This window comes from Pseudocercospora fijiensis (assembly GCF_000340215.1).
Source record: "Pseudocercospora fijiensis CIRAD86 unplaced genomic scaffold MYCFIscaffold_8, whole genome shotgun sequence".
NCBI classification, from domain to species: Eukaryota; Fungi; Ascomycota; class Dothideomycetes; order Mycosphaerellales; family Mycosphaerellaceae; genus Pseudocercospora; species Pseudocercospora fijiensis.
In genome coordinates this window covers 1,831,895-1,851,439 of record NW_006921539.1, presented here as the reverse complement: position 1 = coordinate 1,851,439, position 19,545 = coordinate 1,831,895, and the positions used below count along the sequence as shown (strand labels likewise).

Here is a 19,545-nt window from a genome sequence, read left to right as displayed (position 1 = left end):
ATCTGTACCAGGGTGCTCGATTGAGTTGTACAATCTTAAGCTGCTGAGATCAAACCATCCCGCCGGGACGAGCAGGTGCTGCTCATGCCAGAAGTGATATGGGGAGCTTTATCTTAAGGCCTAGAAGGAAGGAGTGGGAGTCGATTAAGGGGAGCTTCGGGGATCCACCTCGAGCCCAAGTCGCCGGAAGATAGAGGTACATATCGTGCCAGGTCTGGCGTGAAGGGCTCTGCATTTATATTGCACCAGAGTCGAATCGGTCCAGTGGAGCTTCCGAGTGCTCACAAGACGCACGCTCATCCCCGAATCTGCCATGACTGAGCGTACAGTTTCATTTCTCAAGGCCCCAGGGTGTCTACTGTGGGCTACAGGGGAGTTATTACTATGGGTGTGAGGGAATGGGAACCAGCATGCGCGTTTTCACGTCATTCATTGCTTCATGGTATTTTTTACAGTTATGCTACAGCCGGGGTTTCTGCCCCATTACTTTCTCAACCCAGGGTCTGCGGAGCGGGAAGACGAGGGGAGGGCTTGCGAGGCTTTGGGCGCCTCGCCGTGAGGCCCTCCGCCTCGTCCTCGGTCGCGTCTCTGTTGCTATCAAAGCCGCTGTCGATGTCCGAGGAGACCTCGTCGTCCTCTCTCTCAATGCCGACGATTTGGCGCAAGGCCTTCGTCACTGCCACCAAGGTTTCTCCAGCATCTCCGAGAGTGCGGTTCGTCTCGGCGTCCAGCAAACCGTCGTCGGCGCCTTCGACCATGGCGTCTGGATGAGGTGGTCGAATATTAGGGAACGCGATTTCAGGCCGACGTGGCTCTTCGCGGGCGCGACTGTACGGTCCTGGAACAGCGCCGGGGAGACCAGGATCGATTGGAGGATACTGTGGGCTTGTCTCGTATCCATTGTAGCTGGAGAATGTCGGCCAGCGGTTGCCAATAGGCTCCTCGTCGGCAAGACCGAGTCCCTGCTCCAGCGCACTGAATCGCATGGCGCCCGGCTGGATTGGAAACGCGCCATAGGTTCCCTCGATGGCGCTCTGCGGCATCTCGGCGTCAGTGCTGGAGAGACTGCTGCCACGCTCGTGCATTGGCATGGTCTTGTGGCTGTTGCGCTTAATCTCTGGTCCACCTTCCGAACGCCATTGCTTGTGGCAGGAGAAGCGATTGACATTGCTCTCGCGCTGCTGTGAATCGTCGTCAAGGTCAAAAGGATCGCCAGAAGTGGCATCGGTCATGTGCGAGCTTGCAGTCGATGGGCGCACGATCTCGGCACCATGGTAAGAAGGATCGACAAAGCCGGCATCAAGATCAATCATCGATTGTACAGAGTCTCTGGTTGGATACATGGCACCTGAGCTTGGGATGCGAGAAAGGCCGACGGGTTCTGTAGCCATGCGCGTGGGCTGAGGACGGAAGCCGGGTGGAAAGTCGTCTGGATGACTCGCGGACGTTGTTTCTTCGTCTTCATCTGGATCGGCAGGCTCTGCGGTACCAAAAGTCCAGTCCATTGTGCCGCGCTTTGGTTGTGATGCCGGTGCGGCGCCGGGGAACTTCCACGCCCTGGTATCGCGCTTGGCAGCCGTGGGAGCAGCCGGAGCACCTGGAAAACTCCAATCCATGGTATTGCGGTTGTCTTTGTCGGAATTACCGTACGTATAGTTGTCCTCATCTTCATCATCGTCCTGGTGGTGTCGACCGGCTGGCTTGATGGTGTCTTCATTGATGGTGTCCATATGCATGGCAAATGTCGAGGTGGCAGTCTCGCCGAGCGAGACATCTGCGTCGTCGAGATCGAGCACAATCATGCTCTCGCGAGTTGGACCATCTTCTGTGAAGCTGCGCAAAGGCAGATCAGAGGATGACGACTGAGTCAGCTGTGGCAGTTGAGGCGTCTCCACTGGGGTTGTAAGCTGGTAGCCGGATGGGTCGTTCACATCATAGAGACGTGCAAGAGACTTCTCGCCTCTATTGGCAGACTTCTCGTTATGCTCTTGCTTGACGCGTTCTGCGATGCTGAGGACTTGTGTGTTGAGCGGTGGTAGTCCAGAGCCAGCAGGACCATCGTACCGAAGAGATTTGATAGCGTGCGAGGTGGGCATCTGGCTAAGTCGACGGGTAAACTCTTGGTCGAAGTCGTCTGAAGTGCTGAAGTTCCAATCTTCCGTCTCGTCTTCAACCTCTTTCTCATCATCGTCATTGCCTCGCATATTGCGGGCATCGGCCGGAGATGCCATCCATAGAGAAGCACGAGAGCCTCCTCCATGCTCCCAGACCATGAATTTCTCGATCAACTCGACCAAATGATTAGTAGAATAGGCTCTACTTGAGCCCTTGAGATACGGATGATCAAGGATCTCGGCTGCGGATGGACGTGCATGTCTGTCGGGATTGAGACAGAAAGTCACAAGATCGCGCAAGCCAGCGGAGTATTGGCTTCCTTCGAGTTGTGGTGGCGACGTGTCGATGAGACTAGGTATCATATCCGGAAACTTATTCGAGTACGGTGGGGAGCCGGTAGCCATTTCGTATACGGTGCAGCCATATGACCAGATGTCGACCTCTTTGCCATAACCCTCCCTCGTATTGTCTTCGCCAAGAGCTTCAATGATTTCGCGTGGCATCCAATGTGGAGTTCCAATGACTGTCTTGCGCTTGGTGTTGTCATTGTCTATGACGCCAACGATACCGAAGTCTCCGAGCTGAATCTTGCCTTGTTCGGTAATGTAGACATTTGCGCACTTGATATCGCGATGAATGATGTGCAGGTCATGGATGGACTTCATCGCCATCGCCAGCTCTCGTGCGATGGGGATGATGTACTTCTCTGGCAAGCCTTGAGACTTGCCGTCCTTCTCGAATGGCCGCATCAGTGTGCGCACGCTACCACCTGTGCAGTAGTCGGCGACGATCCAGAGCTGCGAGTGCCAATCAAAGGCATCGTGGATGAGGTTGACGTTCTTTGCGTTGTTGTCCTTCAGTTGTTGCAAAATGCTGACCTCTTTCTTGAAATCCCTTATCGTCTGATCGCGGGCATCACCAAGAGCGAAACCCTCAGACCAATCCTGCTCGTCGATATTCACGATCTTCACAGCAACCAAATTTCCGTTCCTCTGATCCCTGCACTTGTACACTCGACCAAACGCGCCCTTCCCGATCAGTTCCAAAAAGTCATATGGCGGCACAGCATTTCCTGACCGCTCTGCATTCCGCACAATCGTATCGTAAAGATCCTGCGCATCTTTCATCCTACGCGCCTTGTCCTGCTGATCTGCCAGAGAGCGGCCAGTCGGCTGCAGTCGAGAAGCATCCATGATGAAGGGTAGTGGTCGAGTCTTGCGTGGGCGCAGGTTATGATGATCCTTTCTGAATAGTTCAAGGAGATGCTCGCTTGGGAGTTCAGGCACCGGAGGGACGAGGTCTTCCTCGGCGACAGGCGTAAGTAGCTCGGCACCAGGCTCGACGTTCAGGTGCGGGTGAAAAATGGATTTCTTGAGCGACTCGGAAAAGTCCTCTTGCTCGGCTCCTTCCCAGAACTTTGTGAGCTTTGCTGTCTCAGGCTTGTCGAAGAGATTGGGCAGGGACGGCTTTCCTGCTCGCTTCCTCTGGGCTTTGCGCTCAGACTTGTCAGAATGGGCTTTGAGTCGCTGTCCAAGGCGTATTGCGGCCTCTCCAACGAGCTCGGTGATGGAGGTGGATCGAAGTTCTGCAGATTTTCTGTCAATATCTGGTTGCTCCGAAGGGCTTGACTGAGTCTCGTCGTCAAAGAAGGCATCGATCTTGCCAAGTCGCTCCTCCAAGCGAGCCCAAGCCCTGCGGTCAGCAGTCGCCTCTCGGCGCTCCCACAGTTTGAGACCGCGCGGGCCGGGAATTGAGACATGCGGAAGACATTTGACATCACGAGCACACAAGTTTTCACCGACGACGTTGTTGCCTCTGCGATGCCGCTGCCAAGCTGGACGAGACTCAGGGAGGTTGGACTTACTTTGGAAAGAGCTGGCGACGCTTTGCGTGCGCGACCGTAGAGCAGGAGTCGGCGCAGAAGTGGTGCTTGGACTGAAGACGGAATTTTCCGGACTGACGACTGCAGTCGAGCCTGGACTTGGAGGTGCCGCGCGCGAGTCGACGCGCTCGAGTGGATGAGACCGAGTCGAATGGAAGCTTTTCTTGGGTCGTAGTGGTGGGCCCTTTGAGCTGTCAGACTCGCTCGTGTTTCTGGAGCGATACGCCATGATGGCGGTGGTAGATGAGGCAGATGAAGGGATGGCAAAGGAAGGTGTTTGCATAACGTGTTTTGCGCGCAAGTGAGGTGAGCATACTGACCTGCGATCACAAGACTCCGTGCATTAGGCTATGTGTCGCCGTTGGATCTGCGGTCAATATCACTTCGACGAAGTTGCTCTTGGAAGGAGGAGCATAGCTTTCCTCCACCGCCGCCAGTTGACCTTTTGCGGTCAACACCGCACGTCAGTCCTTCGATATAGGCTCCATGCACCAAGCACGACTCCGGAGTCTCCGAAAACAAGTGGAAAGCTGCCCCCACAATTCTTGTGGATGAAGCTGGACCCGACAATGGTATCGCGTCGTCTCCTCGAAAGAGCACTGAAGTCGAGGACCCTGAAACTTTCCGCTTGGCGAGCCGACGCTAGTGAGCGTAGCGCGGTTGCCTGAGGGTGAGCTTTGCATCTGGGGAAGGAGCGAAGACAAACGTCACCTCCAACTGGCTTTCAGGTTTTCGAGCTTGGCATGTGCAACACAACATGTTTGGTCCGATGTGTGGCGATAGAGGAGCCTCTGTGTATCCGAAGCTCACATACACGTTGTAGGTCAAGACAGCATCTCTCATTCTTTCCATCCACATCACCCAATACTCCCAATTAGCGCCAGACGTAACCACACAGAATGTCAACTACACGTCCAACCAAGCCATCGACAGCGACAGCGAAGCCTCCAGTGAGACCTTCGCAGCGTGCCGCAGTCAAGTCTCCTTCCCGACCGACGCCCGCACCGGGAGCTCTCAAGCCATCTCCAGCCACGAATCCACGCACCAAGTCCAAGTCCTCAGCACCCAAGAACCCCACCGCCGCCTCCCTCCGAAAAGTCGGTCCTGCCCCGTCCAATGCCCAGAAGTCGGGCAACTGGGTCAACCGCACCGTCCAAAACAGCGTAGCAGGCGTGGGCAACTACGCAGGAGCTTTCATCACCTCGATTGGCAATTCAGTAAACAAAGTCGGCGAAGGAATCGGAAACCAGATCTCCAACACCACAAGATATTGGGGACAAGGTGTTGCAGGGTATGGGAATGATATCAAGGATGGTGTAGGTGTTGGTGGACCGAGAGTTGCTACCGCGGGGAACCCGTTGGGACTTGCTGGACAGGGGAGTGCGAAGGCTGGACCGACGAAGAAGATTGAGGGGACGGCGAGGAGGAGTGCTGGGGGAAGTGCGAGTAATCCTTTGGGCTTGAGTTAGGTCGGAAGATGTCGAGATCGGACGGATGGTGTGGAATATGCCGCACGGGCGGAGGACTGAATGCATGATTGCGAGAGGAAAATGAACGTATGAGTGTACCAACGGATGAGCTTCGTGATTTTGATATGGAAAGCAGAGATGCATGCCCCTTGTACTTCGGCGCCGTCTGCCACGATCATTTCTCTCGCTGGCACGTCACGCTTTGGATCGAGCATATAGCTGGTAAAGCGAAAGAACGTCCAATCCTGATAAAGTCCACTCCTGTGCTCTCAGCTGCCATTTTCCACGTCAGCTCCCACTCCATCGAAAGCACAGTCGCGTCGTCTTCGTGGCTGAGACGAGTGAAGAGCACCTCAGATTCGATGCCTCTGTCATTCCTTAGTATAAAATGTTCGCTTGGACCAATTGCGCATTGCATCCCATACAGTCCTTCCTTCAACGCTGTAAGTCATTACCAAGCTCCGAGAGCTTTCAGAAAGCCTGCTTCAAGACTTCCGGTATGGCTCATGCTGATAGACTGACTAGCAGTTACAACGAAGCTAGCTTCCGCTCCAGGAAGCAAAAGAGCACCCAGCTTGCTTGCTGCGAATCGCTTTGACAGCTCTGAAGTCCCGCTGTGCCAGTTCCAACTCCTACTTTTTCATTCCGCAAAGTCTAAATGACCACCATAAGCTCATGTCTCTTCAGTTTCTCATCATCAAACGCCGGGTAGTATGGCACCATGGCATCGGCCGACTGGACGTAAGCATCGTTGTACAGTCTCCAATACGGCGTTCGGACCTTTCGTGCGGGATGGAAGAGGCCAGCCCACACGTAATTCATGACTGCTCCCGTTCCAACCGCAAGCCTAATCGCATCGATTGCTTCTATCACTCGATCGATGACGTGCGGCGAGGTTTCGAACAGGTTTGGGTACAGGAGGTTGAGAAGATGGAGCATGGCATCTTCGCAGCCGAGGCCAACGACGCCGAGCGCGATATGCTTGACGACAGAAGCAGCGGTCTGCCGATGCACTTGGTCGCGATCGATAAGCGCATCTTCGAGGAGTGGAGTGACGGCGTAGACATAGTCTTTCGCCATCTCGCCGATGTACTCGAACAGGAAGGACAGTGACTTCAGAACACCGTTCTGTACGTTGAGTTCGGGCACGCGGTATTCGTTCATCAGCGCTGGCAGGACAGTGAAGGGCGCGCAAGTCTCGGCAACGATACCAATGGCAACAGCCGTGCAGACACGAGACTGACGCTCTTGTACTCGAAGGTTGTTCAGAAGGGTAGCAAGGACATCTTGCGGGCCGATGGCCTTGGCAATGAAGCCAAAGGTGTTGTTTGCTGCACGTCGAATTCCCTTCTTGTGCGCTTTCAGCATGTCGAGAAGCTCGAAACAGATACGCATCCATTCTCTGGCATTGACAGATTCTGGTCCACGGTCTGCAATACGTCCAACAAGGTCGATTGTGTTTTCCTGCACTTTCTCGTGTCGATTTCGAAGAATTGGCGTCAAGCGAGGTAGTAGATCCTTGATAGGTGGCTGCATGCTGCTGATACCCACAACAGTGACGATGCTCCGCATAGCTCCAAGAATGCTACCGAGGACTTCCGGATATTCTTCACCGAGATATTCGTACAGCACCGAGCTAAGCCTGCCAAGCAGCACGTCTTCATCGCACTGCTTGAGCACAATGGCGATTCTGGTGATGAGGTCCGCTGCCTGCTGTCGAACAGTCGCAGATTTGTTGTTGAGCCGCCAGAGGATCGTACTGACGATTTGAGGCAAGTAAGGCTTGCACCGGGTGCCAAGCGCGTTGACAACAGTACCGAAGCCGTTCAGAAGAACAATGTCCTCAACACTCTGTTCCTGGAACGAGTGCAGAATACCGTCGACGAGTCGTTCTTCGAGACGCTCATTGATATCAGCGGCGCCCATTGCAGAGATGACCTTTTCGATGGTCTCGACGGTCATCTTGCGGTAGGCCTCGCTTTCATCCTTGAGGTTACCAACAATGCGCTCCACGATCTCGCCAACGCCAACCTTGTGTCCAAGATCGACTGTGGTCTCCACAACTTGCTTGTAGTTGCGCTTGTCAAGGGCCATTCTTCTCACCCAGAAACTCTTAAAGAAGTCGTTCAGAACGGTGTCCTTGAGGTACTGCGCAGTGACACCAGCACCGCCAGCGCATTGACTGATGACCTTGAGCACAACCTTTTTCATCTCCTCGTCAGGAGACTGGAATTCTCGTAGCAGAATTTCCATGATCTGTGATGTGTAGTAGTTGCCGTACTCTTCGTCCATAAGAGGGATAATGTACCCCACAGCCTTCAAGAAGCCGGCCAGACCCTTACCTCGCTGCTTTCTGGCACCGGTCCATAGAGGATTGAGGATGTCATCGAAGCTTTCAATACCGAAGGGATTCGAAGCTTCAGCTAGAGCAGCTAGAGCAAGAGAAGTGACCGTTCTCACTTTGGCCTGTTCGTCATTGAGATTCTCGCCGATGCAATCAACAAGTCCCTTCAAGTGCGGCAGTACAGCGCAACCCATGAGAATGGGGATCTGCTGCACAATCTTTACTCCGGTATGTCGAGCTTGCCATGACTTCTTACTCTTGCAGACTGCTTTCAAGAATGGAAGCAGTGTTGGAATGCCAAGCGCAGAGGCAACAACTGCGAAAGCACGGGCTGTGGTGTTTCGCACGTACTCATCAACGTGATCAATGTCGGGTCGCATGGTACTAATCATCGTTGCAAGACCTGCGGCCTTGGCAAGGTTAGAGATGATTTCTCGACCTTCCACTCGAGCGTAATAGTCCTGGTCGATGAGAAGTGGCTCAATAACAACCAAGATCTTGTGCACATATGGTCGTACTAAGTCGTCGAGTTTGTAGAGCACACGATCGATGACTTTGACTAGCAAATGTCGTTCTTGATCTTCAAGAGATTTTTCCATGAGTAGTGGAAGGATTTGATCGAAAAGAGGCCCAGCTCCAAACGAGCGCGCATTATCTGTCAATTGTCGCAAAGCGGTCTTTCGCATGGGCGGGGTGCCGTTCTTGACTTTGAGCAGCAATCTCATGATTTTGCGTTGCTTGAGCTCTTCCACACTAAGGTCGTTCTCGTCCGCGCCATCCACAAGCTTGCCGAAGTAAGCCATATCCTCTGCCTTGAAGAATTGGAGATCACCGACACCAGGAATGTCTGATGGTAGCTGCTTGCCCATTGAGCGAGGATCAACCGGTTCCTGGTTCATGAAGCCACCGGTATTCGCTGGTGTCGCTGATGGTGCAATGCGTCGAGCAGGTGCTCTGAGCGGCTCGTAGCCAGGAGGCGGTGTCAAGATCTTGTATCCCTCAGTAGGGAGCATCTCGTCCAGTTCCTCATCGGACAAAGGAGCATTGCGGCTGCTGATGTCTGTTCCAAAAGCGACCACAGGTGCTGATGGAGTCTCTGAGGCGCCATTGCTCTGGGGCGCGGCACCTCCATCTGCCGAGGAGACAAGGTCCCATTTCGACCTCTTCTTCGGCGCAGCAGCAGCCTCTCCGTTCACAGCTGGAGTTGCATCCCAGCGCGACTTCTTTGGCTCAGCATCTCCATTAGTCGCATGCCCGTTCACGCCGTTCGTCTCGGCATTGCCGTTGGTTGCTGATGCTGAGTCGTCGTTGTCCCATCTTCGCTTCCGCCGTCTTGGTTTCTCCGCTGCTGCTTCTTCACTCGTTGCATTTCGATCTTCGGCCTCTGGCGTCTTGTCTTTGAGTGTAGCCTGGTGCTCGACGCCTTCCATCTCATCATCGCCGTTCGCAATCTTCTCCTTGTTCTGTTCCTCGATGAGCTTTTGAACTCGCGCCTCCTCGCGCTCGATTTCGCGCTCCTGCATCGTTTCGCGGTACGATTTCTGGCCGTCGCCGTTCAAAGTGCGCGCTGTGAAGCGCTTCTGCTGGTAGTCGCTCTCTCTGCTCGCGATCTGCGCCTGCTTCTCCCGACTTTGCAGGATATCGTCCTCGGCCGTCTCGCCCTGTGCCCATTCTCCAATCTGAGCGGCCGTAGCCGTATACTGCCCGACTAATCTTCCGTCATTGCCATCATCAGCATCTTCCATATCCTGGTCATCGTCGACGGCGATGGAGGTGTCGTAGCCAGCATACTTGTCGCTGGTGTCGTACAGATCCTTGTCGAAGTTTTCCGCGAGCGAGATCTTGTTGTTGTTAGTGCGCTGGCTGGAGGAGTCCTTGAAGCCTTTCTTCCCTGATGCCGCGTTGCGCTCCGCCTGCGCTTGGCGCACTTTCTCGAAGTCCGCTGTAGCATTTTTGTCAGCACATATCGCAGACCGCAGCCAGCCTGCCGAGTACTTACCGTCAGACATGTCGGCTGCGGCGGCGGACTTCCGCGGCGACAGCTATGTGTTGGTCAATATCAGACTGCGCGATCCAGACTGTCAGATGGTAAGTAGTACCTTCGCGGCAATCGCTGAGCGTAGTGCGTTAGAGGAGAGGTGGATGCTGTCTCGGTTTCGAAGGCGAAGACATCTAGAATCCATGTTAGACTTTTGCGGGACTTGCCGAAGCCGAAGCCGACAAACTTTCCCGAGTCGCGCCCTTTGCTTTCACTCTACCGCAACAAAATAAAATACGGAGGAACTTCAGCAGCAGAAATAACACATTGCGAGTCAACTGTGGCCCCTACGCAATGCACATATCGATAATCTGGCTGCTCCCTGCCATCTTAAATCCGCATGGCCTAACTACGATGTTGCCGCAAAGAAGAATATCGTCTTGTCACATGGAAAATCGAGTACGTGAATAGAATCAAGTCAAAGCCACCTGGCCCGGTCATAAAACGCATGCACTCAATACTGGAAGCTACTTTGACACTCACACACCTTGACGGGCTCGAAATGCCACTGCTCATGTCTTTCCATAGGCTCAGCTAGAGACCGAAATTTGGTGAACACCAACCTTTCCGGCATGTCGATTTATCAGCTGCGCGGTCTCCACATCATCCCTATACTCTGCGATCTCTTGGGGCGTATGATGGTGGTTGCCGGACCTCTGGCTCACATCAGCTCCAGCATCCAGTAAGAGTCTCACAATTTCGAGATGGCCACCTTCTGCTGCAGCCGCCAGAGCTGTGGCGCCCATATAATACCCACCGCCAGCATTGACTTCTGCTCCCGCGGCCATGAGCTTTTGGACCAGCTCAAAATTGCCTGATGATGCAGCTGCCTGTAGTGCTGTCATCCCCCTGTACTTCGAAGGAGGCGCATTAACATCGCTACCCTCAGCAAGCAAGCGCTCAGCAATCTGAGTATATCCTCCGCTGGCGGCCGCCTGGAGTGCAGACCTGCCAAAGTGATGCGCATACGGAGCATTTGCGTTGGCGCCTCTCTCGAGGAGAACTCTAACAATGGCTGAGTCTCCGCCTTCACAAGCTGCCTGGAGCGGAGTACGGCCCATGTATCTGTGGGCTTGTAAGTTCACATCGGCGCCGGCTTGCAGCAATCGAAGCACAATGGCCTCATGTCCGGCACCAGCGGCAAGGGCAAGCGCCGCATGACCGCCATTGCTTCCTCCAGGAGCATCGATGAATGAACCAGAGTCAATCAATACCTTCACTACCTCAAGATGGCCAGAAATCGCAGCCGCTTGCAAAGCAGTTCCTCCGTAAAAGCCTCTGGGCGGTTCGTTCGGCTCTTGGCTCTCCTTGAGTAGTCTGGTCACCAATACAATGTCGCCTTGGAATGCGGCAAGCTGTAGCTCGGTCCAAGCCTCTGCGTCGTCAATGTCATCGTCTTCTTCGGCAATCATTTCGTTGCGAATTCTTACACTGCGAAGCTCTCTGTTCGATAGTGCGAAGAAGTTCTACCATGACGCGCGGGGTCAAATTCGTCTGCCGAGCCGGTTTTGATGAAATGCTCCAAGTCTACGAATCCTACGGCAGCTTTTCTACTATCACGGACATGCTTGTTGCAGTCGGAGCAGAACGTATGTATGAGCATTGCTCATGACCTCTGAGCCTGAACGTCGACTTTTCGAGGAGCTGGAAAATATTGCCATGCAGTAACAAAGGTCCCGAAGATCTGTGCCAGACGTGTTCAGACAAGCGTCGACCTGAGTCCCAGACACCGACAGCCACTCACATCAACTGCGCGCGACTCTCCCATTTGCTTCAGGCCACGCCCGACGCACGATTGGAGCCCCGATACCCCGACATCACACTCGTCATACAACAAATTCTCTCACTGCTGGCTTCGGCACTGACACCGCGATCACTGCAGTTACTTCGCCTCATAGGAACAGTGATTGGCATCAACACATGCCTAAGCCCATGGCACGTCAGTCCACAAGAGCTCGCCAAGAACCACAAAATCTTCGAGAAAGCATCGATGCATCTACCGGATGTGACTCGGAGGCCCACGCACATGGCCAAGACCCTTGGTCCGCAATTCCTTACGACGCAATGCTTGAGCAGTCCAATGCTCGAAAAGTCGGAGTCTTGGCTATACGTGTCCAGCATGCCACCTGCAGACCCTACCGGGATATTGCTGTATGCTGAACGCCCAACCTTGGCAAAGTGGTCCGACTTGCCAACAACATCTCTTGGGCTTGCTTCTTGACCGCAACATGCTCGGTACGTGGTGACACGTAGAATGGCCGGACTTAAGGTGTTTCTCGCGATCCACACCTACTCCATTGTATCGCCAAGTATTCCTGAATTCTCATCAAGCCATACCCAGCTTTTCTTGACTGCATTTAGGTTGACGCGGGAAAGCGCCAAGCATCTCGCGACAAGCCTCCACTTCAAGAAGAGTCCTCCCGACCCTCCGCGAAGTGCTTGAATATATCTCACCCTCCTTCAGCATTCGGGATCTTGGCTTTACACGCGGGAGCCTCGGTAAGGATCGTCGCAAATCCAGATCTCTTGGCTTAGGATCACGCTCCGTCTGGCATTATTGCTGCTCCGGCAAGTACTTGCAGTGCCCAGAAAGACGGCGTCGAATTTACGTTTCAAAAGCAGAGCGTCGCAGCTACCCAGAGCTTGATATATTCTTCAACTTCAAGAAGAAGATCGACGCTAAGCAAATAGGCGTCTTGGCAAGGATAAGATTGATGTGCCGGATGCATTGGGTAACGACATCCTCTTATCTTTCGTTGATTTCTTCTTCCGTATGGCTCGCGCCGGTCGATCTTACCATTCTGATCTGACCCTTCCCAGTTGTAGGCTGTACAGGTCCTGCTTGGCCCGAGAAGCCATGCCATCATTGATGTCTGACGCCTCGGAGACGGAGCCATATGCACTCCCACACAGCCTGCAGGATCAATTGGAACAGATTTAACCCAGGCTACCTCTGATACTTCATAGAGTTGTGAAGTGGGATATACCGGGGTATTTCCAATAGATTTTGGTACAACAGGCAACGAATATATTACCCGCCGAATTGGCTACGAATACATCTTATCTTGAGCCTCGTCTCATTGCCGCGGAAAAGTGCAGAACAAGCAAAGCAGAACACATTCCCTGGCGTCACAACACGAAAATGGTCTCTTCGACTTTATGGGGTCGGCTCCTGCCGACGTGGTCCTTTCTCCCAAGCTGGTCACAGCCGGGCAAGGCCTTTCTCAGAGCACAAATCTTCCTTGGTGAGTCTTCTCTTGCCCTACTCATATAAGCCCCAGTCCATCATTCTACGATTTCTACAAGTCATTCAAACACGACAGCCCAACATCGCATCCATCCTGACATATCAGGAACCCAGACACCGACCACGAAAACTACGACGCAATCCTAAAACAAAACACACGTCGTAACTCCCTCAACCGACAACAAAGTTCAAAATCCCTCACACTCTCCTCAACAACAGCAGTCATCACCGTTGCTCCCATGCCCTCAACCATGCCACCTACCTCTTCCCACTGTCATCGTTGTTCAGGCGACGGCACCGTCCCCAAGCCTTGTCCTCACTGCAAAGCCTCTGGCAAAGTTCGTCGCACGTCGAGTTGTGTTGATTGCGATGCCGAGAGGAATGGATGTGGGAACTATAACTGTCGGAGTTGTGATGGCGTTGGACTCGTGCTGAGTGAGAGTGATTGTTGGAATTGTAATGGAAGTGGAAGTGGACTGAGGTTGAGTTGTGGGGATTGTGGTGGGAGTGGGGTCAGTGTAGTTGGTGAGGAAGGGAGGAGAGATTCGAGGGAAGGGTAGAGGTTGAGGGCCAGTCGGGGATCTAGATGTGGTTCTTTGCATCAAGGTGTTGGTCAATGGAAAAGAAAGCGATGGGGTCGGTCTGATGTAAGCGATGGGCGCTGGTTTTGGTGCTGGCTGATATGTGTCGGGATGCGATGTTTTCTGCTCTCTTTCTTGTTGGTATTGTGTATGATCAGTCTCTCGTAAATGACGCTTTCGATTTCTCATCATCTACATGTAGCTTCCATTACGTTTCGCGCGCAGGCCGATAACACCGTTCGTGCTTCAGCTTTCATTGATGACTTTCATTGTCTTCGCTGATTTGGTGAGGAGCGCCAGGCTGCTGTCGTCTCTTAGTCACATTGTGACTTCTCGCCACGTTCGTCTCCTGGAAATAGCTCAAACCTGTAGCGAGTGCTATCAATCAGGGTAAACGGACACTTCTCAATCTCTTCTCGTGGGCATCATTCAACGTTCACAATGACAATTTAAGCAGTCTCGTTCAAGAACGGAAGAATGAAACCTAATAAGGCATGTCGACTGCCGCCAAGATGAATGATGACATTTTCTTGATTAGTTCATGAAGCTACTATGCGTCGGCAGTTGTACAATGCCAAGCATGTAGTCATCTTGGTATTGCTGAACCGACACTCATCCTCTTGTTCAACGTATGACGGGAAGTGGATCCCGTGCATGGAAAAAATCCGCTGGATACATATGCAATCCAGTGATGGCTTCAAGCGGGAAATATGGTTGGCGTCAAGTTGCAGTGGAGCGTTATGTTCTGGATTGATGTAACCCGTCCAGACTCAGTGGAGTCCAGAATGGATAATGAAGTTCTCGCGACGAATTGCGCCAAGGTGATCGATTGCAGTGGCTCCGCTGTAGATGATGAAGTGTTGGAAAGCCTCGGGAATCGCAGTCTTCTCTGGTCATGGCAGGACGGTGTGAGAGTGCGCTCTCTCTTATGGCGATATACTCTCCAATTGATCGAGTCCAATCGCTTCGAGTGCTGGACATGTGCTGGATTCCTCCAAACAGTATCCCATCAGGAGACGAAGCGGGCCGTCTGCAATCGTGTCGGCATGCCGTCGCCATAGAAGCAGGGGCTATATCAGACTTTCTGCGCGCCGATCCGTGCCTATCTGTGATACAACCAGACGGGCAAAGTAAAAGATGCCCAGAAAAATACTTCGTTGACTGCGTCCGCGTGCTCTCCTCCCGTAAGTCATTATAAACCGATATCAATCAAAGGTGTACAATCGGCCGTGATCGAATTCAGTGGCTCCATCGGCAAATGTTCATATCAGAGTTTCCTTCAGAAGCCCGCTACCGGACCGTCCCTATCTTACACGTTGCTAAGGATCCACTATAGCCCTGGCCCAGGCACATTAGATACAGCTAGACCCTCGCTCCACACTGCAGGAAAACATACGTGTGACTCCATTGACTTCTCCGTCCTGTTGGCTTCTGTGCTGTCGCAAGCGTTCCACCGAGGCCCTTGGGCACTCTCATTACATGCCACAGGCGGAGAAGCAGAGATAAGAAAGAACGCAAGCGTTTCGATTTGGCGAGAGAAGATATAAGGCAGGCGCGCGGATATGTGGCAGAGAAAATATCATCAACCTTTCGTCCATCACCTACCATACCATTTCGATCAAGAGCGACAAGGCTCCACAGCCTGATGCCCTCAACTTGCAGATCTTGTCGAGGAGTTGGGCAGGTACGGACGCCATGTACCTATTGTAACAAGACTGGGCAAGTTCGACAGACGAAGATGTGTCCGCAGTGTCGAGGAGCGTCAGGAGAAGTCGACTGCGGGGAGTGCAGAGGAAGAGGACGATCGATCCGAGTGGTGGTCTGCCAGATATGCGAGGGCTCCGGTCGGCGACCAAGCTACGGCACTTGCGTAGACTGCGACGGGAGTGGAACCACTTGAGGGACGACCGAGGCGGCGAACAGGGTCGCGCTTACGGCAAGCTTTGATATGCGACCTGTGTCAAGCACGAGCGATTTGCTGAAAGAGAGCTAGCATCGCTAGCCGCCGGTCATGCAGCGTGGATTTTTTTTCCTGGGTTGTTGATTGACGCAGCTGCATCGTGGTGGCCGCACAGGAGGTGTGCCGCGTTCCAAGCTGTCGATCGAGCAGATGCTATCAGCCGCAACCGCAACCGATACAACAAGAGCACACAAGTCCCCCGGAGTGCGAAGCCCTGGAGCACAGTACACTGGAATTCTACGCCTAGCTCACAAAACCAGCGCACCGGAGCAGGCTTCTCTCGCAGCTTTAGCATCCGGGCCTGATCCGGACTGGCAATCCGTCCCGGTCTTTACCACTGTGAGAGCTGCTGTCATTGCAACACTTTCATATGTCATTCATCCGGCCTCGTGGCCGCTCAGAAGGTCGATATACGGTTCTGAGCGCCGCCAAGATGCAACCGTCCGACCAAGCTCGTCAGCTGTCCTCACAGCCTGTCGTGAGAAGGCCAGGCGAATGTCTCGCGTGAGCATGGATTGTCTGATCACGATGTGATCTGTCGACTTGGCCTGCAGGCCGTTTCATCAAGCAAGCTCGGCGAGGTCGAATTCTTCCATGCCGATCGGATTGAACGCACAAACAATTGCTCCTCTCGCAAGCGCAGACAATGTCGGTGGACCCATGGCAAGTGCTTTCTTTTCTCGTTCGATCGTCGCCTGCCTGAAATGGATGTCGAAGCGAAGTTCTTGCTGTTTTTTGGTTGTGATCTGTACAATACCGTTAGTGTGACAGAGTCGTTAAAGCGATTTTCTTGTTTGTCTAGCTCAGTCAGCCTGATATATACAGTTCACAGCGAAAGCTATGAAGCAAGTATCGATAACGCAATTGCTTTCACCTGTACGGAAGTTGCGAGCCTCAGGCCAAGATGCATGGCGCTAGAGAAAGCTTGATTTGCGGATGCAGGCGCGAGCCGCATGTCGGCCAAAGCAAGCAAGCCAAAGGCCTCCTGGCTTGTGTGGATGGTTATGGTTGTGCGCGTGTGAATACCGCTGGTGATTGCGCGCATTCTCCCATTTGCCCTTGCGATTTTTCTGGATATTGCCTCGCCAACTGCTGCCTCTTGCACGCACCTGGGAGTGCGCATACACACGGCCGGCGATGGATTCGAGCAGAAAGCGAAAAGCGGCGCCCAACGCGACTCCCACCAACACCGGGGGCAGCGCATCCAAGAAGATCAAGTTGCTGGTGAGTCGCCGCCGTTCTCTCGGTGTCTTCTGCACACGCGCAGTGTTGCGAGATGGATGCGGGCGCGGGCGCTCAGGAAGTGCGTGAGGCGGCGGAAGATGTTGTCGCGAAGATGCAGGGCGTGCTCGCGGTGACGAAAGGGAAGGGAGCTACGCGACGGGTTGAAGTGTCGAGAGCATGGGCGGTGGGCGGCATCTTGAACTACCCACCACTCAAGCAGCACTTCCGCCGTCCGCCGCGCTGCACCAGACGCACTGCACAGTCCAGAGAACTGCCAACCCGCATAGACCAAGAAATCCAGACTAACATGACATGTCTCGCTGCAGAACTCCAACCCGGCACCGCCAGCAAACGGCGACGGCAACCTGAGCGCAGTGCAGAGAGTCGGCTTCAAGCTGATCACGCAGCTCAGTAAAGCCAGCGACAAGACGTGCGTAGCATACTCACATTCAAGCAAGCTCGATCTCTTGTGCTGATGACTGCTGCAGGAATCGTCCCATAACAGATGCCTTCCAAGAACTCCCTTCGCGAGAAGAGCTGCCGGAATACTATCAGGTCACCCGCCTGCCAATAGCTATCGATACCATTAAGGAGAAGCTCCAGAAAGATGCGTATCCTACAGTCAGTGCTCTTGAGAGCGACTTCAAGCGGATGATCCAGAACGCGAAGGACTACAACGAGCCGAAAAGCATCATCTACGAGGACGCCGAGCGGATACGCAAGCTCATTTACAACTTCATGAAAGTCAACAACCCAGAGTATTCCCGGAACCCCAATTATTCTGCCGTTGCCACCCCGATTCCAGATGCTACTGCGCCGCCGTCGTTGACGAAGATCACGCTGACAAACGGTGCCCATGCCAAAGAGAATTATAAGCCTGTACAGTCTCGGGAAGCTGCAAAAGATGAGTCGGCAAGCAAAGATGCCAGTACGAAGCTGCGTCTATCTGTCGCCCCAAAGCTTTCAGAACCCCCTTCCGATCGCAAGTCGTCGGTTGCACCCAGCGCAGCTACTGGCGGAGACGACTTGGAGCAAATAGACATGGACTTCACTGGCAAATCCTTCCAAGAAGCCCAAGAGATGATCTGTGCCGAAGCTATTCAATACACCGATGAGGACGGCATGGCAATTTTCACACCTTTCGTGTATCTGCCGAGTAGGAAGCTGGAAGATTACTACAAGGTGATCAGACATCCAGTGTCAATCAAGGGTGTGCAGAAGCTTGTGAAAGGTGTACATGGACGCAATCCTCCAACAGGCCACACCGACTTCAAGACTTGGGATCAGTTTGAACAAGAGGTCAGCTTCATCTGGCGCAATGCTCGGGACTATAACGAGGATGGCAGTGACATGTATCAACTGGCAAATGAGTTCGAGGTAGGCAACGATACTATTTCGGAAGTCTTGTGATCTAAGCTGACGCGATCAGGCATACTTCAAATCCCGCCTCGCAGAAGCGAAGGAGAAGGTGGAAGAGCCAGCCAGTACAAGACTCAGGCTGGGAGGTCCAAAGCCGCCACAGAAGACTGGTATCACCTTAAATCTGTCGCAGCACCGCGGTTCTCCGACACCTGGGGTCAGCGTTGATAACGAAGCTCTGGCGCGCCAACGAGCAATGGTGCAAGCTGGTGCGAATGGACATCAAGCACAGCAGCGGCCAACGCCAACAACAAACGGTGTTGTCAAGCCTTCACCACAGCCTACAGCTCCTGATGCGCCGCGGCCGCCAAGCAGCGCTCAGCTCCCCGCGCCGCCTGGAGGCGCTTTCAGGAATGAGAAGATGTCGACAATGTCGCCTGCGCCTCAGCAGGCACTACCTGCACACCCCCTTACGAATGGCATGATGCCACCACCACTGATGCGGCCTCCAAGCGGCTCTCCGTTCCCTGCTGGAATGGCTGCCCACGCTCCAAGCTACCATTATGCGCCGCCTCATGCATTGCCCCAGACGGCTCTTCGAAACTACCCAGCATCGCAAGCGCTGCTCCCTGTCGTCAAGCTGTCGACGCATCCACAGCTCCGAAACATTACTACACCATACAGCTTGGACATTACGCCTCACGCAACTTTGTCACACCAGAGCACCACCATCACGCTGCCGTCAACGCATTACTATCTGTCCATCGCCCCGACAATCTCACGCGAGCTTGCGGTGGGTCGCGCATACAAGCTGTTCGTCAGTGTCAATGGGACTCGTCTTACGCAGCGGGATACACAATTCCATGCAGACACTGGCAAGCGGACGCACGTGTACGAGGGTAGTTTGGCGCAAGGTGTCAATAGAATTGAGATCGAATGTGCCGCTGCCAAGATTGGTGAGAATGGCGATGGCAAGGGCTTGGATGTTGAGAAGGTGACAGTGTTTGCCAATTTGCTCAGGGCGTAGGCATTCTCGCTCAGTATTGGTATGTAACAGGAGACAGCATAGCATCATTACTGAAGACCATCCCACTGGCTTTCGCTTGCGACGTTGCGATGCTTTGGACATGCGCAATCACACATCTTGCGTTCGAACTGCGGCCGGGCGAGGAAGGCAGTCCGCTTCCTCAAGAATAGCAGGAGCGAATGCCAAGACGAGTGAAGCACGCGCGCCTTCCTGCTTTACTGTCTCAATGCCTGCACATGGAATCAACAACCTCGAGTCTGCTCAACCCTTCACTTGTTTTAGCAACACACGTCGACGAC

At 53.6% G+C, this 19,545-nt stretch overlaps 5 protein-coding genes across 5 annotated transcripts; 3 read left to right on the top strand and 2 right to left on the bottom strand.

Annotated features, from left to right (window-relative positions):
- Positions 1–2,111: 2,111 nt before the first annotated feature.
- MYCFIDRAFT_34769 (uncharacterized protein) lies at positions 2,112–3,308 on the bottom strand (the record flags this gene model as incomplete). The annotated part of the gene is made up of 1 exon (XM_007931459.1): positions 2,112–3,308. A coding segment is annotated over one exon (1,197 nt), but the record flags the coding sequence as incomplete, so codon positions are not given.
- Positions 3,309–4,249: 941 nt separating this feature from the next.
- MYCFIDRAFT_208781 (uncharacterized protein) lies at positions 4,250–6,561 on the top strand (the record flags this gene model as incomplete). The annotated part of the gene is made up of 10 exons (XM_007931946.1): positions 4,250–4,270; positions 4,304–4,369; positions 4,407–4,460; positions 4,494–4,642; positions 4,673–4,790; positions 4,821–4,947; positions 4,973–5,437; positions 5,463–5,494; positions 5,544–5,913; positions 5,942–6,561. 10 exons carry the CDS (start codon positions 4,250–4,252, stop codon positions 5,977–5,979), a joined length of 1,440 nt encoding a protein of 479 aa, XP_007930137.1. The 3' UTR covers positions 5,980–6,561.
- On the bottom strand, positions 5,582–11,260 carry MYCFIDRAFT_216436 (uncharacterized protein; the record flags this gene model as incomplete). The annotated part of the gene is made up of 4 exons (XM_007931945.1): positions 5,582–9,752; positions 9,810–9,852; positions 10,336–10,356; positions 10,412–11,260. 4 exons carry the CDS (start codon positions 11,258–11,260, stop codon positions 6,121–6,123), a joined length of 4,545 nt encoding a protein of 1,514 aa, XP_007930136.1. The 3' UTR covers positions 5,582–6,120.
- Positions 11,261–15,078: 3,818 nt separating this feature from the next.
- On the top strand, positions 15,079–16,498 carry MYCFIDRAFT_212216 (uncharacterized protein). Its single transcript, XM_007931944.1, has one exon. It carries the CDS (start codon positions 15,787–15,789, stop codon positions 16,168–16,170), a length of 384 nt encoding a protein of 127 aa, XP_007930135.1. The 5' UTR covers positions 15,079–15,786; the 3' UTR covers positions 16,171–16,498.
- A 275-nt stretch (positions 16,499–16,773) lies between these two features.
- Positions 16,774–19,246, top strand: MYCFIDRAFT_90064 (uncharacterized protein; the record flags this gene model as incomplete). The annotated part of the gene is made up of 5 exons (XM_007931943.1): positions 16,774–16,860; positions 17,187–17,290; positions 17,349–17,788; positions 17,900–18,237; positions 18,290–19,246. The coding sequence occupies 5 exons, from the start codon at positions 16,774–16,776 to the stop codon at positions 19,244–19,246; spliced, it is 1,926 nt and encodes a 641-aa protein (XP_007930134.1).
- Positions 19,247–19,545: the final 299 nt, after the last annotated feature.